This window comes from Globicephala melas, chromosome 7 (assembly GCF_963455315.2).
Source record: "Globicephala melas chromosome 7, mGloMel1.2, whole genome shotgun sequence".
NCBI lineage: Eukaryota > Metazoa > Chordata > Mammalia > Artiodactyla > Delphinidae > Globicephala > Globicephala melas.
The window spans coordinates 60,204,240-60,230,589 of record NC_083320.1 but is presented as its reverse complement, the minus strand read 5'-3'; the positions used below and the strand labels follow the sequence as shown (position 1 = coordinate 60,230,589).

General features: G+C 44.3%; 2 protein-coding genes across 4 annotated transcripts in view; both read left to right on the top strand.

The window, feature by feature from the left end:
* METAP1D (methionyl aminopeptidase type 1D, mitochondrial) overlaps positions 1-17,110 on the top strand; it is a 78,959-nt gene extending 61,849 nt beyond the window's left edge. The window contains 8 exon segments of the mRNA XM_030851925.2: positions 1,440-1,589; positions 2,991-3,139; positions 3,693-3,735; positions 7,005-7,168; positions 14,112-14,209; positions 15,522-15,569; positions 16,466-16,544; positions 16,676-17,110. Of these exon segments, the coding sequence (XP_030707785.2) occupies positions 1,440-1,589; positions 2,991-3,139; positions 3,693-3,735; positions 7,005-7,168; positions 14,112-14,209; positions 15,522-15,569; positions 16,466-16,544; positions 16,676-16,754 (810 nt within the window). The 3' untranslated portion in view covers positions 16,755-17,110.
* A 4,032-nt stretch (positions 17,111-21,142) lies between these two features.
* On the top strand, positions 21,143-26,051 carry DLX1 (distal-less homeobox 1). 3 transcript variants are annotated; one of them, XM_060301483.1, is made up of 4 exons: positions 21,143-21,269; positions 21,706-22,384; positions 23,050-23,249; positions 24,377-26,051. In XM_060301483.1, exons 2-4 carry the CDS (start codon positions 22,072-22,074, stop codon positions 24,629-24,631), a joined length of 768 nt encoding a protein of 255 aa, XP_060157466.1. In that variant the 5' UTR covers positions 21,143-21,269; positions 21,706-22,071; the 3' UTR covers positions 24,632-26,051. The 3 variants fall into 3 exon arrangements, with proteins under 3 accessions (XP_060157466.1, XP_060157465.1, XP_030705560.1); XM_060301482.1 differs by having other exon boundaries at positions 21,154-21,273; XM_030849700.2 differs by lacking the exon at positions 21,143-21,269 and having other exon boundaries at positions 21,670-22,384.
* Positions 26,052-26,350: the final 299 nt, after the last annotated feature.

Here is a 26,350-nt window from a genome sequence, read left to right as displayed (position 1 = left end):
GAGAATAGGTGAAAGAAATAATAGATTTGTCACAAAAGTCACCTGCTTTCCCTCTTTTTCTGTTTTTTTGTTGTGTGTTTTTTTTTTTTTGCAGTAAACCCACATTAAGTATATCATACTCCCTGAAGGTGAGTGGCCCATTTTTGTGACAAGGGCTGACAAGACAGGCCACCAGAGCCAGAGTATGTTTCTGGTATTTCTTTAGTAGAAAAGAAAAAAGAAGTCTCCAGAGAGGTGAATGTATTGTTTTAGAATTTCAGTGACAAGCCAACAGCCCTTCTGCCTGTGGTTGTAACCTGGCCAGATTGCAAAGAGAGAGGAGGCGGGGCTGTGGGAGACCGGGTGTGCTTTGTGGGTGCTGGTGGTAAAGCTGTAGCAGAGAAGATGCTCACCCCGAGCTCGGCTGCTGCAGCCCAAGCAATGGTGTTACTTGTGTCAGAAAGGCCCATCTGAACACAAGAACAAGTGAAGGTCCTTAAATCCTGCATGATGCAGTTCCCAAAGTGCAGAGCCCTAACCTCAGACCTTCCAGAGATGCTGTGATGTCCATTGAATAGCGTTATCTCTCTCAGCTTCCTGTCCCCAACTGCTGTGTAGCCTTACTGGGTACTGCTCAACAAAACTTATGTAGCAGTTGCCATAAATAGTTTGTAAAGAGCTGTGCAAAACCTTGGGACTGAAAGGAGCTCTGTGTGTAAGGTAGTATTTATTTTCTGAATACTGCCCACGGATTTAAGTTCGTGGTGGAGAATGTTCTCCAAGGGTGATCAGAGTTGAACATTTTGAGTTTTAGAGGAGGGGGGAGTTTGTTTGTTTTTGACAAATGATGGAAGTGTTCAAAGTATTTTTTATGTACTTGAAAAAAAAAGAAAGGAAAAGGAAAGAGAGCTGTTTCATTTTGTCCTCTAGTTCCTTCTTAGTTTGGGTACAGTTGCAAAGTGTAAGAGAAGTGCATATGTAATAGGCGTCCGTGAACTTGACAGTCAGCCTTTTACATATATTCATTGGGAGAGGGTGTTGTGAGCTATCCTTTGCATAAATTTATCTTTGTGTCGAGGAGATGAAAGTGCTCTTAATTAACCATTTGGCAATTGGGAAGCTTGGTGCTATTTGTTATCAATGGCAATAGGCTTCTAACGGGGTTGGAGAAGGAAGAAAACTCCTGTTTGTTTTGACCAGAAGTCTCCTTCAGTCCAGTGTGACTCAAAGCACAGAAAGGTTAACAGACCATCCAGAGGCAGCACTAACAGGCCATGTTAAGTTCAAAAGGGCAGGGGAAGGAACTGGGGGCAGCCTGGAGGGTCTGTTGTGCTGGCTTCAGAGGTCGGTGCTCCGGCAGGAAGGGCAGAGCTCCATGAAGCAGGAGGCTGTGTCCGAAAAAATGATCCCATTGTCATGCACTGGGTTCTGATCTTCGTTTTCAATCCTTTTTCCTCAAGCACATAAAGAAGCCAGACTATGTGACGACAGGCATTGTACCCGACTGGGGAGACAGCATAGAAGTTAAGAATGAAGATCAGATTCAAGGGCTTCGTCAGGCTTGTCAGCTGGCCCGCCATGTCCTCCTCCTGGCCGGGAAGAGTTTAAAGGTGGCGTCTCACCAAGCCTCGGAAGACTTACATAAGGGGCAACAAACCCTGCTCCCCTTTTTTCCCTTTCCCTTTAACTCTTCTTTTGTACACATCTCATTTGTTAAAATTAAGTAAAGCCTTGGGATAGGGGAAAGGGATCGTATTATTTCTGTGTTTATTCAAGAGATAATTGAAAATACAAATTTGATGTTAAGTAGCAGAATTCTGGAGATACTTGGAGCACAATCGGCCTATCCAAGTTGATCCATGGCAGATGGCTTTGACTTTTCCCCTCTTACTCCTGCCTGTAGTTTCTGCTTTTATTCCCCACATTATTTCCGTGTGCCTGAAGAGTTGCTTTGCCTCATCCTTTGTCTCTTATTTTCTTACATTGGCTCTGCAAAGAAAGACAGACCACATACACTAAGCTATAGGTAATTCAGCAATGTAATTGTGTACAACTATCTTACTACAAGATTTAGGTCTTTTGGAATAATCTGAAACTGAATCTGAATCCTGCTATGTAAGGATCATAAAAGAAAATACTGTAGTTTCCAAAAGGTGGGCAGAATTTAGGAAGTGAGACTCAAAGATGAAACACTTAGTGTATCATTTGTGTAATAGACTTGTGATAGCAACGCAACTAACCATAATGTGAATATAAAATAACATAAAGAAAACTCTTGAAGAAATACTTTTTAATAAAAGATTTTGTTTTAGAATTTGCTCATGATTTATGAATTTGTGGAGATAGTCCTCCTGTGCCCACAAAACTTGATTTCAGTTTTCTTCTAGTTTGGGAGCAATTGGATACCTTCTAGTAAGGGAAAAATATTTTTTTAAAACACATTGATTTGTTTAGGCATGAAAGAAATCAAGATTAGTGAACCTGAATCTCTACAAAATGTATCAGACTTAGTTTTTTAAATGATGATCCGTAACCTCCATGCCATTATGGCGAAACCCATGTAATGTTTCGCTGAGATAAAAAGGTGTGGTTTGACCTACTTTTCAAGCTTTGTCATCTAAATTGAAGATCCTTTTGAGAATTTATATGCTTTGGTTAGCCCAGGGCACTAACCATTGAAGAAGAGGAAGGAATTGCCTCAACATATTTTTTAAACCTTCAGGCTAAAACGGAGTCATGTCATTTAATGACTCACAAGTGATTGAAAGGATCTTAGATTTTAAAATGTCCATTTCCTAATAGTCCATAACACCATCATATACCCAAACAGTTGTCAGAAAGGCACAATAGGATTTTAAGGTTAATCATAATTAATTGAAATGTTGTACCACAAGTTTATCACAGTAAATTTATACAGCCTCATCTGGAAGTGCTATAGCTATAGGCATAGTCAATAAATACAGGAAGTATCTTCAACTGTCGCTCCACAATTTCTTTATTTAATATTTTAGGTTGACATGACAACTGAAGAGATAGATGCTCTTGTTCATCAGGAAATCATCAGTCATGATGCCTATCCCTCACCTCTAGGCTATGGAGGTTTTCCAAAATCTGTTTGTACCTCTGTAAACAACGTGCTTTGTCATGGTATTCCTGACAGGTATTCATTGCTTAATAACATATTGTTCCTTTGGAAACTAAAACATGAAACTAAGATCTATAACATATGTTGAAAGACACTATAGTTTAATTGAAACCTACCTGCAAACTTTTGAAGCTGATTATGGTAGAGCAACAATTTTGAAGTATTTTGCTTCTAAATGGACATAATACCACCATTTAATGTTTGTTAAAGCAATATGTAATACAAAAAAAGTGGCTGTGCAGTAAGTATTTCTTTTACCATCTTAGATTTTTAACCATCTACTATTGCTTTGGCTCTTTGTAAAATTAAGGTAACTATTAAGTAAATTTGTTGAGAATAAGTAGATTTTTTACCAGTGGCAATACATGCTCATTTAGGTATTTCTAGTAAAAATTGATGTGACTAACATAAATTAAAGATTAACTATAGTTATTCCATTCATTCCTTCTCCACTCAGAATTATCACCGCAACTCATTAGGCTTGTGATAGTGGTCATTAGATATTTATTTTTATATTCCTTTTATTGGGATCTGTCTGTCACCATTTTTTTTCCTGTTTATGTTTCAGTCGACCTCTTCAGGATGGAGATATTATCAACATTGATGTCACGGTGAGTAAATCATATAAAAAATAGTCTTTGATCAACTTCAGAATTGCCGGTAGCAACAAGAAGAAGAGTGGATTGAAAATGTGAACTGCACCGATGGAAGTGCTGTTTACTTCTAGACCCAGACACAAGCAGCTGGTTTCCTTTTTTGTCTTTAACTCTGTGTTTATTCCAAGTAAACCCAGGCCTGACTTGAATTTAGGGCTGGAATCAGATGCACTGAGATCAATGTTGGCCTAAGTGAAATGTCAACCCAATCCTGCTATGTGTCATGTTTTTGAGAAGGTGTAATTGTTATTGATCCACTGTGTAGTTAATGCAGAGCCCACAGCACTGGGCAGCTGCTGAAGCTAGATATGTATGAGATGAGCTAACGCGAAGAAAGCCAGCATTTTTCCTTCACTCTGCCAAGATTGATCTTCCTCTTCCTGCTGATTTTGAGTGGGGCCTGTCATTATCTTACTCTGTCATTAGGCGCTACATTGGCCTGTGTGTGTCAGTCTATTTGGACAGCAACTCTTTTGCTAGCAGTGTTCCTTAGATTTATTAAAATCCCTGAAGGTAACGTTGTATTCCATTTCTGGTATAGAGAGCCTTGAACTCAAAGCGTACAAGCAGAGTGCTTTTCTCTCTGAACTTCAGTTTTCACCAAATGGTTAACAGCCTTCCTTTTAAATAACAGCCCCAAGTAATTTAACACAGGAACTTCAAACTGTACAAGCTCTAACCTTTTCTAATTTCCCTAGCCTTCCACTATTCTCAGACTTGGGTTATTTGTGCTTTGGCAGTTCGTTTTACTAAAAAAATTTGTAATAGTACCTTTGGATTATGGAGATGGTAAATAAATTCTATACATCTGATGATTAATAAATACATTTTAAATAAATAAATATAAATTAAACATCTGATGAGAACTAGTTGAGATAGCATTCAAGGAGTACAGTTTCTATTAATGAGGAAATATTCTTAATAATAGTGATTTCATCTCCAGACCATGAACCTTAGGTGGGAGTGGGAATGCGGTGGAGATTGGCATCCAGTAGTTTAGTTCAGTCCAATATTTAGTTGTTTAAATTAATTCAGCTTTTTTTCTTCATATCAGTGTGTCTTAGGATATAGCCAAATATTCTTTTATTGCTGATGCTCTTTCCTATATCATTTTGTCCTACTTAGAATACTTGAACATTTGTTCTACATATATTGTTGCTATCTTTCCAACTCAGAATATGTAGAAGGAAGTATTTTATGAAGTGTACCTGAAATGAAGTATTTTTCATGATGCACTTTTCTTTTGGATTGTACCTGATTTGGGGGCTCTTCATTTATTATCTCACCTAATCACTCCCTAATAAAATATTGCTTCTTTGAATGAAATCAGCATACTCTTCCTTCCTGTTTCCAATGTGTCCAAAGAGAATAGTCCATGCCTTTTCTAAGTTTCCTGAAGACCTTCAATAAACAATTCCATTTTTAACATTAAAATGGTCAAAGTGAAATATTTTCAAGTGTCTAGAAATGTGAAGGGACCAAGAAAACATACAGGTCAGTATCTTAAATTATATTTCTTATGAAATATTTTATTAAGTGAAAGACTCCATTATTAGATCCTATACTTTTATCAGAAAATACTCATTGCATTTTGTAATTGTTTACATTAGTATATATCACAAGAAAATAACTTCTTTCCCCCTTGAAAGTTAAATGTTTAAAAAAAGATAACGTGATACCCATATTAGTTGCTCAATAAATATTTGTTAAATAAATGAAGTATAAAACAAGAATAGTTTGTGGGTAAAAACAGTAATTATAGATAACTGCCACAGACTTTCAAAAGTATTATTTCATATATATTGAATCTTTCAAGTAGTCATTTTACAGGCTAGCAAAAAGTAATATGAAAAGGCAAGTAAACATTTTTTAAAATACATTTTTACTTAAATAGCAACTATACAAACATTCAGAGTTACAATTTTGTTTTAATAATTACTCTTTATTAGTAAATGTTATATACTTGTGTATCAAATCAAAACTTGTACTCTCTTGGATTACAAATGGGAATAAATATATAAAACATTGTTTTATTGCAAGGTAATTAAGGTAATTTGATGTAGTAGCGAAAACACTTGATTAGAAGCCAATAATCCATCATATTAACCTGGTTCTACCTCTGTATTCTGCCACTAACCTTAGACAAGTTACTTGTCTGTGCCTCAGTTTCCTGACTTTTAAAGTGAGGATAAAATAAAGACTTCTCCTGCCTCCCTCACAGAGGATACAAGAGTATATTTTTTAAGCAGAAGAGTATACATATTAATTTGGTATTAAAGCAGAAAGCTCAGATAGATCTCTTTTTTATTACAGTTTTGCATTCTATTTCATGGGAAAGAGAAATGTGAAAAATAATTACATAGGACAAGTTTATGCAAAATAGCAAATTCCATGCTATATCAAAGGATCAATATTCAACCAGTCTCCTCTGACTTCTATAGTTATTACAGTGTTTGGTAATTATTGATTTTTATAATGAATCTGGTGTCTTTCGAGATCCTACAGGGCCTTCTGAGTCATTGAAGACAGATAAAATGCTATTTTCTGTAATTTTATTCTTAAGCCTGTTTTGTTACATTCTGATTCTTTAAAAATCCATGTATAGTGGTTTCTGTTAACATTCTGCTATCTGGAACATTTGATTAAGATTCCACTTCCAGACAGGATTCTTCTATAACATTTTTCATTCCAATATTGAGCCACTTCAGTTCTTGGAACTGAATTCTCCTTCTGTCTGTCATAACACCAACATGTCTATCTTATTTCTTTTTGCCATTATCTATCACTTCCAAGTGTGGGACTGGTAAATAAAAGATAAGTATCTTTATGACACTGAAGAAACTTTTCACTGTGTTAAATACTTCTGGATTCTCTAAACCTATTGTAGTAATTGTGGGTCAGTGTCTTTGGTCACTATTTCTGCATATATAATTTTGTCTCAGAAATAAAATGAGGACTCAAAATGTTAAAGAACATTGCTAATGCTAATGCTGAAATAGCCATACTAGTCACAAATTTATTTTAAAATCTTGCAATATCATTGAGTGTCTTCCTCTTTGTAATTTCTGTAAGGCTATTTCTTCTTTTTTTGTAGGTAAACTTGACAGTAATTCTGGAAGGGTGAAACACATGAATCTACTAAATACATAAATGAATGCAATGTAGACTTTAGGAGAGTAGATTTTTAAACAAGGACATATTTTAAAATTTCTGCCTGTGTTTAGGTTTACTACAATGGCTACCATGGAGACACCTCTGAAACATTTTTGGTGGGCAATGTGGATGAATGTGGTAAAAAGTTAGTGGAGGTTGCCAGGAGGTGTAGAGACGAAGCAATTGCTGCTTGCAGAGCGGGGGCTCCCTTCTCTGTAATTGGAAACACAATCAGGTAAGCCTTACACTGACAAGTAAAGGGAGGGTTGGCAAATGGTACAAAGGTTATTGGTGGCTTGGTATAAAGTTGATGACATGTTTTACTATTCAGAACCATCATTTCAGTCTGATATCAGTATGTGAACTGCCAGGCTGCTGTGTTGTTCCCTGAGTTTAAAAAAAAAATTTTTTTTTAAAGTGAATTATATCAGGTCAGCAAAGAAACTTATAGAACCGGCAAGCAATATTTATGTGACCGCTTTACTTTTAGCTTGACATGTTGGTCTGTAGTGTTCCTATATTCAAAATCACACCAAACGTGGAAGGAGTAACTAAGAAGGGGTAAGTATCCCAACTCTTGGACAGTGAGACAGGAGAAAAGCTAGATTTTATAAAGGCATGAAGTGAAACATATTCCTGTGATAGAAAGATAAAAAGCATTATTAGCTCAAGCAAGCCTTACCTTTCAAATTGGTGGATTAACAAACAGCCTGAAAAGGTGATCTTTTTTTTTTTTGGTCTGGTTCATTTTTCCTATAAACCATTGTTTACTTTCCACACAGGCTTCTATGCTTGCTTTTTGAGAGTGTGTGTATTTTCCGAATTCAAGACTTTTCTTTGTAATCCATTACCTACTTTAGATCTCTTTTTCTTCCCCATAACTGTTTTGAAGTAGACATACAGAAAATGTGTTTTCATTTAACAGTAACATATTTTTGTTAAAGATGATCACATCAGTACCTTTTAAAGTACTGTTCTCATTAATATGAACCATTGAATACTTCCCATTTGTCTGAAGGATGGAAGGCTTAGTCACCTTGAAAAGATGCTGCCTTTTTTCTTTGTAAGCCTTCAAACACTTTAAGAAAAAAGGCAGTAAAATATAAGTTAAATGCATTTATGGCTTTAAAAATATTGTAACAGTGATTCAGTGTCTGAATCAAACTTTAGTAAAATCTCTTTGGGTTATATGCGAGAAGCTTTTATTGAAGACTTTGAACAAAATTGTGTTTTTGACAGTTTTAAATTATAGGCTAACTAGCCTGGGAAAAAAGGATAGTGTCTCTCTGTTCTTTCATAGGAAATGTTGAATCAGACCCCTACTGAGAAAAGAAATTTAATGCATATCTCACTATCTTACTGTCCATGAATATAATAGAAATGAATTCAAAATGCAGTTTTATTTTTGCAAATGGGATGAGTCGATAGATGTACCTCATATTTTTGAACACCTAGGGTTCAACAAATTTACTGGTGGTGCTCTTGCATTTTAACAAAATTTATTCTTCAGTAGAAGGGGGCAGAGAACACTAGATTCTTATTCAAGCATTCTATCGAGCTCTGCATTCATGGCTGTGTCTAAAGGGCATGTCAGCCTTTGATTCTCTCTGAGAGGTAATTATCCTTTTCCTGTCACGGAACAACAAATGATAGCTAACTACAGAGGCACATTTGCAGTAGTCACATTCATCAACTGCAGAAAAAAAAATTCAATTTAATTGTGCAACACAGCTGCACATGGGCTTTTGAGCATTTCTGTTGTTCTCCCTGTCTCGCTATTCCTCCCTCCAGATCTATTTTTTAAACTTTTTTTCTGGTTATTTTTTCCCCTTTTTTGTCTCTTCTTCCATTTTTACTCTCTGTACTTTCTTGTTAAAGTAATTTTCCTTTGTGGCTCTCATTCTTTTTTCCCCATTGAAGGCTATGAATGTAGAAAATTATCACAATTACTCATATAATTGAGCCTCTTTGTAGCAAGTGCAACTCCAGTAGCCTTTCTCCATCATGAAAATGGTTTCATTATAGGGTTTTTCATATTCTCTGACACCATCTACACAGAGGAACAGGCGTGCAGATGAGATGTACTAGGAACAGGCTAGATCAGTAAGGTCACAGTAGGAATAATTAGCTCTGCTATGGAAAGAGCATCTAGGCCTTTTACTGCTACATAAATGTACTGTCCGTGGCTTTTAGTCACAAAAAAACTTACTAACAAATGGAGCTCCCGCCTACTACTTTGAAAAAAAGATTTGTATCAACACTACAATTTTCCATCATTAAGACTAATAACACAGAGCCTAGTATACATCAAGGGGAATAAAAAGAAAAATCTCACATTCAAGTGGCGGCTGGGTGCTGACCTTTGTTCCCTTTTTTTGTGTACGACTTAACTCTTTACAAAAAAGAGCCACACGCCACACCAACATGCAGGTGAACTCCAGCTAGTACTAGCAAAGCATAGCATTCAGTCGGAAAATCTGATAAATCCCCGTGCAGGATAATGCATTTCATTACATATTCACTACATTAATTCTAGCTACATAAAAAAAAGAAGAAGAAGAAGAGTAAAATTGAAAGTGACATTGGATTTTAGCTATCTGGATACAAAGGTCAGTTTTCGCAGAGGATGAATTTGCATGTACAAGCTCCTTTGAAAACCAGATCAGTCCCGACGACTGCACTTACGAAACTATGTGAAAAATAACAGACAATGAACTTTTTCCTTTACCCTAATGCATTTCATTATTTAGATGGTCTACGTCTGCCACTGAGGAGGAAACTGGCCCCACTTCTAACAAATGTTTGTTCTGATGTGTTAAGGCAATGTTTCTGGACATCTATTATTTCGCCTTTTCTCATTCAGGCAAAATCTCAAGGGAGTAAATAAACAAACAGTCTCCACCTTTAAGCCAAAAATACTCAGAATCATTACAGACCGAAAGTTGACAAACATCTTTCAACTCAGCCTCGTTTATTTTAAGATACTCACCATCTTTTGCATAGCCTCCCTCTACTGATACACCATGAAAAGCACATTCAAGCATCTTTCAGTAGTATTATGTCACCAAAAACCTGGTGATCTTTATAGGAAATTTTGAAATTTTCTGAAACCTAAAGGATAGGATGGTATCTCTGAAGAAGTATTGGCTAAAAAGACTTTAATGAAAAGAGTTCTCTGTGTGCCCTTCTGCTTCGTGAGGGATAGCTAGTGATCTTTAGGTTACAGTGTTACTATACTCACTGGACTTGCATTTGCTTTAAAATATTTCTAAATTTGTATTTTTGTAATTACCTCTAGATGATATGAGCTGTACATATGAAGATACTGTGAATGTGTAGATTCATGCATCACAAATATGTGACAGCTCAATCAAAAATAATTTAAACTTATACTTGTAAATGTCATGATGAAAGTATCAATGAATGGTTTTTAATGTTTAATTCATAAGTATATGTTTTGATATTAATTTAGAAGAATATAAAGCAGATTTTTAAAAATCTCTTTCTATTAGATTATGCACATTTAAACAATAAGTGGCTCAGGCAAAATAAGTCATTTTAATGTCATCTGTGATGGATTTTTCTTGACAGCTACTGTAAATTACAATTACACTGCTTCTCTCTGCACATGAAAGTAAGCATTGCAATAAATTATCTTTTATTTCCATCCATCATGTCTGCTTTTCAGAAACAGAAAACCTCAAATAAAAGTTCAGCACTATTGTAAGAAAAATACAGTAATTTGTGATCCAGTTTGAAACAAAAAAATGTACCACTCTTTTAGAAAACAGTTGTTGGCTTTCAAAAATATTACTAATTGTACTTAAACATTCCTTGTCATTAAAGGGAATCCTTGAATCTGTGCATTCCTGCATTCAAAACTACTGCTTAAAATAAAAATCTGGAAAGAGTAAAGTAAAATTCCATAACTTAGAAAGTCAGGTGCCATTTGAGATCCTTTAATTAGAGATATGACCATTTGGAAATCAGTGCTGTTTATAGGGTTCATGAGAAAATGGTAATAAAACAATTTTCATGTGCATTTTTATTTCTTTAGAAGAGTATGTACTTAAATATAATACTCCTCTGCCCTCTTGGGGAATGTATTTTTAGTCATAAAATGTAGTTTAAGTTTATCAAGGATTTTAATTTATCTAGACAAAACTTCAATTGAGGAAAACTATCTCATGAAAGGGAATTAAATTAAGAGAATGATCACAAGATGAAATTCCTTTAGAGAGATTTTTCTTTCAACTCTAAACCGTACCTGAAACATGAACTGTAATAATACAGTATAATTTTCAGGTAAGTTCATAAACTACTTTTATACATCTCCTTCCTCCTCTCCCTGCCTCTCCTCCCCAAATATTCCATCTGAAGGGCTTCAAATCATAGATGTACTCAGGCTCAGGTGAGTGGCTGTCTTAGAAAATTTTTAATTAGAGAAAATCAGAACGGAAGAGCTAATACCAGGAGCGTTCTTTTGGTAGATTTTAACAAAAAGAAGGCAGATTTCATCTGTGAAATGTCCAAGGCAGGAAGACCCTCATGCTCAGAAATGGGTCATGACCCTCGATGGCTGGCGTTGGGGAGCAGTTGTGTACTTCTTGGGCACCCCTGCCCACCCAACAGCTTCCATTTCCCCCAACACACCAGTCACGAGAAGCACGTGTACTCCACTTTCCCATGCCACAGCTAGGGATCCTAGCCACTTGATTCCATGTTAGAGTGGAATTTGCTACTACAACTTGCTTGGATTACCTCCACAAAGTTAGATTTAAACCCTAGAATCAGGTACATAATCTTGTGCTTCCCTTATATTCCAAAATAGAAGAACAGTATATAGTAGAATAGTAGAAGGGGTACGCTTTTCAACAGTAATTAGAAATATTAATGAGATTTTCTTCCATTCAGTCCCAGGAAGTATGCGTTAAAAAGCGAACTACCAATCCAAAAGGAGAATACCCTAAAAAGCAGACAGGCGTGTTTACTTAGTTCGTGAGAATCAAGCACTGAGATGGGTGCTCAACCAAGGAACTGAGGGAAATTTGTCCTGTTCTTTTCCTCTTCCCACACAGCTGTGAAATCCTCTGACCTTTGCATCCATGGCACATACATTCTATGATCCTCCTAATACCAGAAGTTCCAGCAGGATCCAGGCAGTAAATTGTTGTAGAATGCACTCAGATATCTTTAGCCACCTAGTAATTGCACAGCTTCTTTTATGAAGAGGAATGAGAGGCATGGGAGGGACCCCAGGTGTTTTTTCAGAGTGGGCTTTCTTCCTCTCCTCTCATCGGAAATTAAAATGAAGATTGCCATTGTAACACACATTTATGACGTAGCTGTGATGCCTGCCAATCAGTTAGAGCCTTAAAACAAAAACAACAACAAAAAACTAGTTTGGTTTTTTTAAGAAAAGAAAATAGAACAGTTTATAATGAATCTTCTTAGAATTATTGAGGTTTGTTGGGACATAGATAACATAATTTACAGGTTTAGATAGAACCCATTCTTGTAAAAAAAAAAATACTAGATCAGTTTATCTTACTAAATAATCTCTCTTCCACCCTCTATCCACTCTCCATCCTGAGTTTCTATTCAGAAATTGTGTGGTACAAATAGGAACATCTTGGAAAAGTTGTAATACCTCCTGTCCAAAGTGCAAAGACACACAGAAATAAGTATAACCATAAAGAACAACTTAAGAGATAAAAGCATTCAGTTACCATTCCTCTCTACACATGCATAGCTCACCTATTTCTGCACTGTTACATGGAAATTAAATCTGAATGAGAGGCTGCCCACCTGCTATTTATAGTGACATCCTGGCCTAAGTGAAGACATTTTACAGGTCCGGAGATGAAGGTTAAAAATGTATACAGAAAAGTATATTGACAGGAATGCTCATATAGATGCTGGCTAAACGCCTTTGAGTTCATGTTAAACTAAACCAAACGGCTGTTGGAACCTCTAGTTTGGGATCTAAGAACTTTGGTTTTGTTAAGAATTTAAACAGTGGGCCTGTAAATCCCAGTCCATTATTATGGTTAGGGTTAAGGCACTTTGCCCTTCATTCACATGAAAATATAGATTGTTCATGATATGTATGTTCTTGTCTTTCTGGTGCTCCCAGAAATGAACATGTTCACCTGATGGCAAAAACGACTTCTTAACCTTGTAGGTGAAGATTTTAGGGTTGGATTGTAAGATTTCACTTATATGGGATAGACGGAACCCAAAAGATTTGCATGTAGAAGTAACTAATGAAGCATTAAGAATTAAGAATCACAATACTAGCTTCACTTAAGCATCGTAGCGATTAAAAAGCATTTTTTATGAATTTTGTTAATGGTGTAAGTCTTTAGTAGAAATCCCAAATAATCACAAAGTTTTGGAGTGTTTCAAGAATACTGACAAAGTAGATGTGACCTTTTGTGTGAGTGTGTCTGTTTGTAAAATGTTTAATGTTCTGAATTATAGAAGTAGGAAGTCACATTTCAGATTGTAATTTTTTTGTCTGGTTCCCAAATCAGTGGTAATTTGCACAGCCTTTTTGTGAAACTCCATACAAATCAGGCAGATTTTTATGACCTGCATTACCTGTACATGTATCTTGGTTATATTGAGCTATATATGTGTGCTTGCACACTCATCATCTAAAAGTGGGCTTGTTTGAATGCTGTACTAAAGTAAATGAAGCAGGGCTCCCTGGTGGCGCAGTGGTTGAGAGTCTGCCTGCCGATGCAGGGGACACGGGTTCATGTCCCGGTCCGGGAGGATCCCACATGCCGTGGAGTGGCTGGGCCCGTGAGCCATGGCCACTGAGCCTGTGCGTCCGGAGCCTGTGCTCCACAGCAGGAGAGGCCACAGCGGTGAGAGGCCCGCATACTGCAAAAAGAAAATAATAATAATAATAATAATAATAATAAAGTAAATGAAGCAAATTACTGTGTTAGATACATACCTTTTTTTTCTTCATTTATCCAGAGGGAGTTGTTACAAGCTATGACAAAAATTTAAAAATTTTCCAGAATAATGAAAACAACTTGTTACTATCCTAAATATAACTTAGTTTTTTCTTTTTCAGAGAATATTTTGAAGTGACTTTGTCTTATCTGTGTATGCACTTAAAATGATCCAATTTAATTAAGTATTTTGTTTGGTTACTTTTAAAGCCAGATAACTCATCAGAATGGTTTGCAAGTCTGTCCACATTTTGTGGGACATGGGATAGGATCTTACTTTCATGGACATCCAGAAATTTGGCATCATGGTAAGAAAGTTAGTTTGGGAGCTGCTTATCGAAGGTAATCAGGATAAAGCAGTTTTGCTCCTGAATCCCTTGCTGCAATTTTTAATCCACAATGTCATCCTTTCCTATGAGTGTGTGGGTGGGAATGGGGGGGTCCTACCTAATCGTAACCAGCACATTACTATGTTATTGAATTAGAGCCCAGCCGTTTCAGTCCCAAAATAAGGTTTGTTTTGCTTTTTGTCTCCTGAAGGGTGATGGCTGGAAGGCACGAGGGATATTTGTCTAGAAAAAGTTACTGAAAACAAAACACCACAGCATCAATGTCCCAGCAGCATACACATATGACTGTTTTCTGTTTTTCTTTTTCTGCCCCCTTCTCAAACTGCTGACTGTTGTGGTTAAACTTCATTACATCCTACACAGCGTTGACAGCTGATGTATTTAGCAGCGTGTACTCTTAGTGATTTCTAGATTATACCCACCCTGTTCTTTCCCCAGAATCTCCTGTTTTTCCCTGCCTGGATGTGTACCCTACAGTGAGAAAGCAAGGGTGGGCCAGAAAGGGTGGGGTATTTGGGTTAGGGTAGGAAGCAGTTCTATGGAGTGCCCCCAAGGGGGGTGCATACCTGGACAGGGACCAAAGGAAAGTTGGCCCTAGAGCCTTGACCTGTGTGCTTGCGGTGGGAGCAGCCCCTGGAGGAACTACTGGCTGGAATCCATCCCCTGGAAGATCCCTAGAGACTCAGCAAGTCAGAACTCCCTTTGGGCCAAAGAGCTCCACCAGAGGCAGCTCATAAGAGGCCCAGGCTGGAGTGCAGAAAGGGCCTCTCAGCCATGTGCCTACCCAGCGCCAACACCTGGAAATATTTCAAGTCACCCCTGTTCTTGCCTTCTACCAACCTGCCTTCCCTTTGACTCAGTTCCCAAGATGTCTTACTCTTTGGGTTGGAGGTGTGGAGGGCAAGGTCCAGGACCCAGTGCAGCCAGGAGACCTCAGAGCAAGTGGCCAGGGGACAGTGGAGAGGGGGTGCCCAACAGGTGTCTCAAGCACCCAGGCTGATTTTGCTTAGCCTTGGTGCACCCTTCCTAGGGACCCTGACCCCAAGCTCAGAAAATGCAAAGACTGAGGCCTAGGAGCCCTGTGCTTATTAACCCATGGGTGGTAGCTACCGCCCAGGATTCTAGAAACCTCCACCCTTTCTTCCTAAAAGAATAAATAAGATAACCATGTTTTTTGAGTAGCCTAACCCCTCTAATTCCATTTCTCTCTGTCCTCTCCATTTCCCATTCCTGCTCCCCACACCCATTGTTTTCTGTTTCTGTTTTACAGCGAATGACAGCGATCTACGCATGGAGGAGGGCATGGCATTCACCGTAGGTCAGTGCTGAGCTCCTCTTCAGAGAGCAGTGGATCCCTCGCAGAAGCAGTGGCGCTGGCCTAGGCCAGGCAGTCCAGTTGAAGGGCTAATAAAGCCAATCAGCATAATTAAATAATTCAGATGCATAGTAAATCTGATTAAATAATATCCTCGAGCCCCATCTTCCTAAATCAGATACTTACCAACACATTTAGGAGACGGCAGCCGTCCAACCTTTTAATTCTGTTACCAGTGTAATGTGGTGTTTGGGTTTTTTGTGTTGTTTTGTGGGGTGTTTTTGTTTTTGTTTTTCATTAACACCCAGTAACTAGAGGCATTTATGTCCCTTGCTCCCTGTCGGCTAGTGACATACTCTCTGGTAACCCATTCCTGGCTGATCATGTGAGTGGTGTCACCACCAAATTCCAATCACCTAAGACCCTGAAGGCATCATATTTCTGACTGTGGGGCTTAATGGAGAAGCAATTAGAGTGAAATAAGAAAATTGTTATTTGCTGATTAATGAACATTTTGAGCATGTTTTAAAAATTCAAATATTTTTAAAAACTGACTGGTATTCATGAGAGGGACTGGTGTTTGGGTGGTTATTATCCACAGGGTCCTAATTAAGGCTTGATTAAAATGCCCTTTTTTCCTCTAAAAAGAATTACGAACTAGGCAACTTCATAACATTTTTGAATGCCATAGCGTTTCCTCTTCCTACTGTTTGGTTTGTAGCATACTATGTAAGCAACATCAATTATCAGCGCTTGCGAGATGACAACATGAGCCCGTGGGGGGAAGCACTTGGAGGGAGGGGGGAGAACCTTTTTATTCTCTTTTTTGATAATCAGCCGAAACAATGTTTAACAAGAATCTGATTAGATCACTGCAGTAAATATGTTCCCTCTTACAGAGCCAATTATAACCGAGGGATCCCCTGAATTTAAAGTGCTGGAGGATGCATGGACTGTGGTCTCCTTGGACAATCAAAGGTGTTTGCTTTCTGCCCGGTTTGTTTTAAATTGTATAGAAAGGGAAGGTTCGTCCGACGACGAGGGCGAGCTGCTACTCCCCGCCCCGCAGGCGCTTGAGCGCTTGCTGATCGCTGCCTTGTGTGTTTCAGGTCGGCCCAGTTCGAGCACACAGTTCTCATCACGTCGGGGGGCGCGCAGATCCTGACCAAACTGCCCCACGAGGCCTGAGGATCCACCCAAAGGTCGCAGAGACCCGGCGCCTTTTTTCTGAAATTGCTGAAATCCAGCTGGAGAACTTTGAGAAGAAACAGGCTAACGGCAGGTCTCACAGTAACCTACCTAGCACCTAGTAGCGCCTTGGGAAAACGCGGTGGGGATTGGTGGCCGTTGAGAGCTCAGATCCGAGGCCCCGATGTGGCCGTGCGGCTTCGGAAAGACGGGTCCTGGCGCCGGGCTCTGCTTCCCAACGCGGGAAACGCATCTGGAAGGGAGCGGGGACGCCCTCATTTGGAAGACGAGGGATTCCTAGAAATGCATAGCTTTCTCTTTCCCTTGTCTTGACTGCCCGAATAAAAAGCTTTCACCTCCTAAAACCGCTGTGTCTTGTGCTCTTTCGTCTCTGAAGGTTACTAGGGTAAGAGGGTAGGTGGTTAATTTTTGAGTCTCTGAACTTTTAACACGCGCGCGCAGAAAGAAGAGCCCGAGCCTAGCTGTTAGGAATTTTTTTTTAAGTCTCTTTCTTCCCCCCTTTTGGACCCCCCCCCCCACTGGCCAGCCCTGAGGGAGCTCGCGGGGCCAGCTGCCCCCAGCCCTTCCGGTTCTTTCCCCTTCATAGCTGCTTCGCGATGAAAAGATTAGCCCGCCAGTGGAGGAGTTAGCTACAAATATTTCCTTGCCACTGGACCCTGGGCCTGGCCCTTCTGCAGGGGTTATCACTCCCCAAACTTGACTTTCCTGGTGCCGTGCGGCTCCTCTTCCCTGGCCTTCAACCCGCACCGCGCGCCCATCCCAAAGGTTAAATTTGAGAGACCCTCCCTCCGACACACGAAGGCAAGCTAGACCGTTTGTCGCCCTAGGAATTGGAGCATCGGTCCCACCCGCCCAGATGTGGGCGGTGTCTGGCGGGTCTCCTACCTAAATTGATCTCTTCCAATACTGGCCCTCTTCAGACCCGCGCTAATGCGCTGGAGACCCAGAGCATCCCTGCAAGAGGAGTCACGGGAACTTTTGACGGCAAGGGCCTAGTTAGTCGGGATTGGAGCTGGCGAGTTTAACCCTGATTCAGCCTGCCAGCAGCTCCACCTGCTTCAGAAGCAGGAAATCCAAGAGTCCACATTCTGCGTCCCCCAAGGCTCATTACCGCCCTCAGTACCCTGCCTTTCTTAGCGCTCGCTCCTCAGGACCTCTTCACACCTGGGCTCAGAGGTGGCAAGGGCTGGGCTTCTAACAAGCCATGTAGAAAGTAGTTTCACCCCGTCATGGTTTCAGGGTGTCCCACCCGTCAGTGCTTGTGCTAACTCTTGTTTCTACTGAAGCGGGTTTTACAAAGCTGCCATCCACTAAACACAGATTGGGCTCAGCTCCAGACCACCAAGGAGATGTGGACACCTGTCATTGCCATGACAGGTGGCCTATGTGATAGGACTGGAGAGCCAGCTCGTCTATGTGACATTCAGAGTGTGGGAAAAGTTATAGGAAACTGAGGCCCACGAGCGTGCTTGGAAAAGTGGCTAGTTCAAGCTTTTCCCTGAACTCGGTTCTCATGGGCATCCGCCAACCCTTCCAGCTCCCTTTCTCTGCGTCCAGGGATGTAGAATTTGGACAGAGGGGATTCCGATTCTAGTGGACCTGAGAGCTGGAAAAGATGAGGGACGGGTTGAAGATTTACAAGACCCACAGGAAAACTTTAGGGTGCCGGGGAGTTGGCCAAGAAAAGGCCTAGAGACTGAGGCTGCTGCCCCAGAACAATCCGAATTTTCTAGAGAGGAACAAGGCCCAGATAGCCTTGGGAGAGTTTTGCCAGAGAATGACTTCACTTCTCTCCTAGATTAGTCGGATTGCAGCGATTAGCCAGTATCTTATCTACGGATCCGTTTACCCGGAGATTCCCCAAGAATAATTTCATTAGGACCACAGAATTTTACCAGCCACTGGGATAGCACGCTGCTTGTGCAGTAATTTTCCCGAGGTGGAGGTATTTATGGGACAGGTTTATAATCCCACTTATTAAAGTGACTAACCTCAAGTTTAAATATGATACGTATATATGTATATATACTAGTACCAGCCAATCGTCAGCAGCTCCGTAGGAAACAAACTTGAATTAGAATGAACTCCGTTTAACATGCTTTGAAGTTGAAATTTGGAAGCAGATTTTAAAATATCTTGTCCACGTCCCCACCCCCAATCCCGCCAACTCAATTGGCCCCAAACCTCACCCTGGGTTGCAGGGATTCCAGCCACGCGTGACTACTGCTAACACCACAAGGTGCCCGGTCCTGTGGTGTCTCCTACAGGTCCTACTCGGAATCCGGGGCTCTCAGGATAATTGAGAGAGTTTTGTTGCCTCTCTGAGTTGGGACAAGCGAAGATCTAAGCAAGCCGGTGTTTCAGAACAGGTGTCGCCTTAGCGGTGAGGGTTGGGAGGGATCCACCCTGGGCTCTTAGAATAGAGATAAGATCACACATGGAGAAGCTAGTCGAGGCCGGGCGTCTCAGCACCCGAGGGCCCCGGCTCAGCCACCCCTCCCCGAACCTGCTTCTCTGGGGCTAAGAAATAATTCCGGAGTGTAGGCACTCCCTCGCCCAGATACAATTCATTTTTAAAATAACCCAGGCTCTGAAACCATTTCCCGTGCGGGGCTTTTGTTCCCTGGAGCCAGCCCTGTCCCCTGCGCTGCGGAAGACTTGGATTCCCCCCCACCAGAAGTGAACGGCAAAGAGCCCTGTAGACCATCGCGACCTGTGGCCGCCTCTCTCCCTTTCCCCCACCCTGCAGTTCTCTGGAATAAACTGGCCCAGGGCAGACCAGCCGTCGGGTTTCCTCACGCCTTGCCCTGAGCAGCCGAAATCTCCAGCCTTGCTTCCCTCCGTCCCAATCCCTGCCCCGCGCCAGCCGCGGCGATCACTTACGTGGGCAGGGCCCATGAGGCGCGCGGGAGACCAGGGGCCCGGGCGGCATCAGCTGCGGTGCAGGGCGCACCGCACTCCGCACCCCAAAACAGGCGCTAGGAAAGAGCAGTTAAAACCACAAGTGCAACACGGAAAACAAGAGGAGTGGAACGGCTCCGGGAGTTGTCTGGTGGCGGAGTCATTAGCTGGTTGTTGCTACAAAGCCTCACCGTGTGCTTCGGCGATTAAGTGGGGAGGGGGGGAAGAAAAAAGAAAAAAGAAAAAGAAAGAAAGAAGGAAAAATCTTTTAAAACGTTGGCAAACCCGTTATTGGTTTGGAGGATTGGTTGTTTCGTTTTGCTTGGCTTTTATTTTTTGCTCCAACCACACTGCCTGAAATATCTCTGCCCCCCAATATCTTACCCTTAAACCAAAGGAGAGGAATTCCCCCGGGCAGCAGCTGCTGCTACAGAAGTTAAAAGAGAGAAGCCCCTTCCACTAATATCTGTAACGACAGCACCGATGTAATTTGTTTTGAATGTTCATTTTTATTGGTGTTCCCTCTGCCAAAATGTGCTTGATTACAGAGGTTTGTCCTGTGATCACTACGCACTCTAGAAAGGGGAAGGTGCCTCGGCGAAGGTTCAGCTCAGGCCAGATCAAACCCTGGGCTGTTTAAGGCTGAAAGGCTGCATGTTGCTATTAGTGTTAAATATATGGCTAATTATGCATATGAAAATTAAACATCAGTGTTATGCTAATGGGGCGCCTTCAGCTGCGGATCCGAGCACTTGAGACTACCATTTAATCAAATGAATCAGTAACTAATACATCTGCACGTGTGAACTTTCACAAGATCATTTCCCTGTTCCCGTCACACCGCTAAATTATGAAAGAAATAATTATCAACACTTTCTAATTACCTAACAAAGTAATTTGGGATTCACCGTGGGGCTGGCGGGATAGGGAACCAACAGCCCCTTGGCAGCCTGCGTGGTGCGCGCCACGCCTCATGGGGGTGGCTGTGTGGCGGTGGTGGCGGGGGCTTTTGTGCACTTTTCTGTACCTAGCGCCCCAGCAGATAGAAGGCGCCGCGGCAGCTTTTGCCTCCACCAGCTCTACCCCAGGCCCAGTGGCGCCCGCTTTGACCCCTGGAGATGAGGAGTATCCTGGGTGACAATGAGAGACGTGTTCACACACAGACAAGCGAGCCTACCACTGGCCTGGTTTTGCTGCGGGTTTTGGTATCCTCCAGGACTCCTACACCCCGGGTACTCTCGCCAGACCCCAGGAGGCCGGAAAATGACCACCTGGCGTCCGCGGCTCAAGCAGAACTGAGCCCGCCAGCTCCTAGGCTCCACTCCGTGCCGCGCCCTAGGGGCGAGTGAGCCGGGGCGCTCGGCGCAGAGGGAATGGAGGGGGGGGAGGAGGAGGAAGGTTGGGAGGGAAACAGGAGGTGGGTGTTGGGGGGAGGGGGCGGTGCGGTCGCCTTTCCTGGGAGGAGAAGCGCGGGTTCCTGGCTCTCCGCGCGCACTGTTTTAATCAGACCGGTGCAGCCTCGAGCTGGAGTGGCCAGCTTGGCCTGGAGCAATGCGAGCGGGCCCTAGGGAGCGGCGGCGGCGCGGCGGCCGAGTGAGTGAGTGCGGCCGGAGGGCCCCAAACCCGCCCCCAGGGATGTGGCAGAGCGGACCCAGGACAGGGAGGCGCCGCCGGGAGAGTGCTGCGCTAGGCACGAGACTCTCGGGAGGACAGCGCTCTGTTGACCGCCTCCGGCGCCCCCATTGCGCGACTCCGCGTACGGGAGGCCGCGGCCGGGCTCCAGAGCCGCCCTAGCTCTGCACCGGACCGGCTGGCGATTGCTAGGAGAAACTGCCTTGGTCCCCGGTGTTGGGGGTGGGCGGAGGGTGGGGACAGTAGGAGGGGGTGGGCGGCGGCGCCGAACCACTGGTTGATTTCTGGGAAGTAAGGCGCGCCGGGGAGGCGGGAGGCTGATGAGCCGCGGGCCGCGGAGGTCCCGGCGCGGACGCCGCAGCCCATTGTGCGCCCCACGCTGCTTGCTCTGTTGCAGAGGAGCCCCGGCCGAGAGGTGTGGATGCGTCTCTCCCGAGGCCGGGCCGCCTCGCCCGCTCTAGTCCAGCGGAGCCGGAGCGCCTGGGACCAATCCCCGGTGATTATGCAAGACAGCGGACCAATCAGCTCCGCCAGCTCATGAATATTTATGACCTTGGCTGAGTCAAAGCTTTGAAGCGAGTTTGGGGAGCTCGGCAGCATCATGCTTAGACTTTTCAAAGAGACAAACTCCATTTTCTTATGAATGGAAAGTGAAAACCCCTGTTACGCTTAAATTGGGTTCCTTCCTGTCCTGAGAAACACAGAGACCCCCAAAAGGGAAGCAGAGGAGAGAGAGACCCACACCCAGACCCCGCGAGAAGAGATGACCATGACCACCATGCCAGAGAGTCTCAACAGCCCCGTGTCGGGCAAGGCGGTGTTTATGGAGTTTGGGCCACCCAACCAGCAAATGTCTCCTTCTCCCATGTCCCACGGGCACTACTCCATGCACTGTTTACACTCGGCGGGCCATTCGCAGCCCGACGGCGCCTACAGCTCGGCCTCGTCCTTCTCCCGACCGCTGGGCTACCCTTACGTCAACTCGGTCAGCAGCCACGCGTCCAGCCCCTACATCAGTTCGGTGCAGTCCTACCCGGGCAGCGCCAGCCTCGCCCAGAGCCGCCTGGAGGACCCAGGTACGTGCGCCTGCCAGGGAGAGGAAGAGGTGCGAAGGGAGGGAGGGGGGGAAGAGAGAGGAGGAGGAGGAGAGAGAGAGAAAGGAGGGAGAGGAGTGGAGGAGAGAGACATGGGATGGGGGTGGGGAGAGCGCCGAAGCAGTGAAAGGTTTTGGGTATCAGTAAATGAATCCCTGCCATAGCAAAGAAATTTTTAAAATATGTATCCACGCAACTTGCAACTATCCAGCAAAGGATAAATCCGAGAGCGTCCCCTGGCACTGGCTGGGCCTCTGGGTGGCTCCGTGAGCCGAGCACACAATGCCTTGGTGGAAAACAGAAACCCACATGTGCACTTATTAGTTTCGGTAATTATTTGTTGTGTAGCGCTGTAAACAATGTATGCAATTAAGGGTAATTAAACCTCAACTACCGCCTGTAAAAATAGCAAACTTTCCCTGCAAAGGCAGGAGCTGCGCGCCTGGGAACTGCCCCAGACCGCTTGCAGCGGCCGGGGTCGGGCCCTTTGGACTTGGCGGGACCCTTCCCTGGCTTTCTGAGTTTCTTGAGCGTTCTCATTCCTGGTCCTGCCTCTGCCACCCCTCTGCGGTCACTTGCTCTGGGCTCCCCGCACTAAAGGCAGTCCCTCGCCTTAACTACGGCCCCCACTTCTGCTGTCCCTCCAGGGGCTGACTCCGAGAAGAGCACGGTGGTGGAAGGCGGTGAAGTGCGCTTCAATGGCAAGGGGAAAAAGATCCGCAAACCCAGGACGATTTATTCCAGTTTGCAGTTGCAGGCTTTGAACCGCAGGTTCCAGCAAACTCAGTACCTAGCTCTGCCCGAGAGGGCGGAGCTCGCGGCCTCCCTGGGACTCACGCAGACGCAGGTACCTCGGCGCTGCCCCACTGTGGCGCCACGCAGGCTTCCCGCGGCCAACCTGCACCCGCAGCTTCATTTCTTGCTCTCTGGGCGTCAGGGGTCGGGGTGTGTGTGTGTGTGTGTGTGTGTGTGTGTGTGTGTGTGTGTGTCCCACCCCGGCTCTCGCAACATCTCTCCTTCCTCCGCAGTTCTCTCTGCCCTGGCTCTGTCGCTGCCCTCCGTTCCTGGACAATCTGATTAGGGCACAAGAAGGATTTCCCTAGGCATTTTGTTTGGGGACTCTGAGGTCACACGTGCCCGAACAACTGGAACAATAGACGCGGGGGTTAATCCCTTCTTTGCTTTAAAGTGTGTGGCTAATCACTCCTGGCCTGGGCCCGAGCCTCTGTCTCCCTCCTCCTCCGCCTTCTCACCGGTTTGGGCTGGCAGGGGGAATCCTTTCCTCGGCCCTCTCACCTCCCAAATCCCAGACCCTGGAGGAGAAACGGAACCTTCCTTCCCTGGTTTCTCTAAGATTCCGGGGACCCCCTGGGCGTTCTGATCACGACTGGTGCGGGTTTCCAACGTCCGGGCCGGGATTTGGAGCAGAGTTAGGAGACGCTAAGGAAAGGTGGATTTGAGTCCAAATGAAAAGTTTAACAAAACCCTGTGGCCTCCTAAGTCAGCCCGCAACTTGCTCAAGGGCTGAAATGATGGCGCAAAGAGAAGGCGGGTCACACTGGAAATAAATTTCCTCCACTTCTTTTCTCCATTCGGTTCTTTTATTGATGTTCATACTGGAATTGAAGCCTCGATGTTATGCAGGCTCCGCGTCTTCCCCAAAAGATTGCCGGGCTCGGGCTGAGTCCCGAGGCAGGCGAAGGCCTGGATCCCTGCACCGCTCACCACCACGCTCCCTGGCTCTCAGAGAGCTGCCCCTGCCGGCCACCGGCGGCCCGCGGTGGAACCTCCCAGCCTTCGGTTCTTATGGGGGAAGGGGGGTGTGTATGCTTCTCCAGCAGGGAGCTGCCAGGTCGCTCAGGGCAGGGGCCCGCGGGGTATCCTCTCTCGCTGTCCCACGGCCCCCTTATCTCCCCAGGACCAAGGTAGGCACAATGGACCTAGACCGAGTCACGTTGTTGTCCGCTCTTGCAGGTCAAGATCTGGTTCCAGAACAAGCGCTCCAAGTTCAAGAAGCTGATGAAGCAGGGCGGGGCAGCTCTGGAGGGTAGCGCGCTGGCCAACGGCCGGGCGCTGTCTGCAGGCTCTCCTCCAGTGCCACCCGGCTGGAACCCCAACTCCTCTTCCGGGAAGGGCTCGGGCGGCAGCGCGGGCTCCTACATCCCTAGCTACACGTCGTGGTACCCCTCGGCGCACCAAGAAGCTATGCAGCAACCCCAGCTCATGTGAGGTTGCGCGTCCGCATCCGCCCGCCTCCTTCCCGTCTCCCTCTGCCCGGGCCCCTCTCGCCTCCCGGTCCATCCGCCCCGTCCGCGTGCCGTGGGTCCGGAGGAGAAGGGCCCAGAGGGAAAGAAGAAGGAACAGTAAAGGCAGGACGCCCGCCGCCTCCTCCGAGTGCCGCGCGGTCTGGCTCGGCGACTTCCCTGGCGCCCACGCCCTTGCCCGAACCCCGGCCTCGGCCGCGCGGTGACAGCAGAGTGGCCTCGAAGCGCAGGCACAGCGGCCTGAGACAGCGGGAGCCGCAGCAAGATCCCGCCGGACCCGACCGCCGACGCTCAGCTGTATGGGACTATCAGGAAAACAAAACAAAACAAAAAACAATGTAGAAAAAGCAAAAGCTCTTTCTGTCCTGTCCGTTTCTTGTCTCCTTTCGCTCTGTATCTGTGAGCTGACGAAGTCGAGGTTCTCTTCCGTCCGCTGTCCTCGTTCTTCGGCCGCTGAAAAAAGTCACCAGGTCGGAGGAGGCTTGGTCCACCGGGCCACCCTGCTCCGGATACTGGAACGTTTTGTCTTTTCGGACCTTTTCCTGGGCCTGCCTAACCATCTGTGTGGCTCGTTCGGGGATTGGGGGAAATTGGAGGGAGGGGGTTTTATTTATTGAGAAATGGACTTCGCTTGAGGCTGAATGTTCGGTCAGTTCACGGTTCTGTGGGGCGAGGAGCGCAGGGTCCAAACGTACCCATTACTTTAAACGCACCCGGAAAAACGAATAAGGAGGACCTGGTGATTTTTAATTTATATAGTAACTTTTGTACTTCGCTGGTATGGAGAGGTTGGAAACGAATGATTTGCATTTTTTACATGTCCCGTATTATTTTAAAAAGAAAAGAGAGAGAGAAAGAAATGAAGCCAACACAATTTCCTCATCTCGGGAAGAACGCTTGATCGCTTTGCCTGGTTAAGCAGGAAAATCCTAATTCTTCCCTTGTGGAGAGAGAGGACTGATGGGCGGGGAGAGAAAACGTGCAGGGGTGCGCCAGTGCCCTAATGCCGGTGGGCTTTAAAGTAAGACGAAAGCAGCTTTACAACAATCCCCAGAGGCTCGACCACAGAATAATGCCAGTCACCACCCTGAATGCACAGTCTCCAGTGCAGGATCTAATTGCTGTACATATTATTGTTATTAATTATTATTGTTATTATTATTGTTCTGTAAACATGTTGCACAAGCTTAGCTTTTTTTCTGTTGTGTGTGGCTGTAAAACCCGATGCTTTGTGAAATGAGAATCTTGACATTTTTCTTGTGAAATTTGGAAAATGTGATCAAATGAAATCAACCGTGTTTTGTGTTCTCTATGTCAAAGTTTAGTTTTATATTGAGAATGTTAACTTATTGCTTTGTATCTTGGGGGGGGGGAAAGAACTTTGTAAATAAGTTATAAAGTTTCTCCGAGACAGTAAAATTATGGTTTCGAGAAAGAGTTGCTGTCTGGTGTGCTGTGTGAGGGGTGCTGGGGCCAGGCAGCAGACTGCCACCTCTGGGGACAGATGAGGCAGGGGCAGCGACTCCCGTCTCCAAACAGCAGGATAACGGCGGAGGTATGCGAAGCCCCTGCTGGGACCATTCTTCAAGACTTAACTCCTGCACCCCCCCCCCCAAAGGGTCTGATCCCTGCCTGGGTTAGAGGGCGGTGGCAAGTGTTCCTGGGAAGGGGAATCATGAACAGG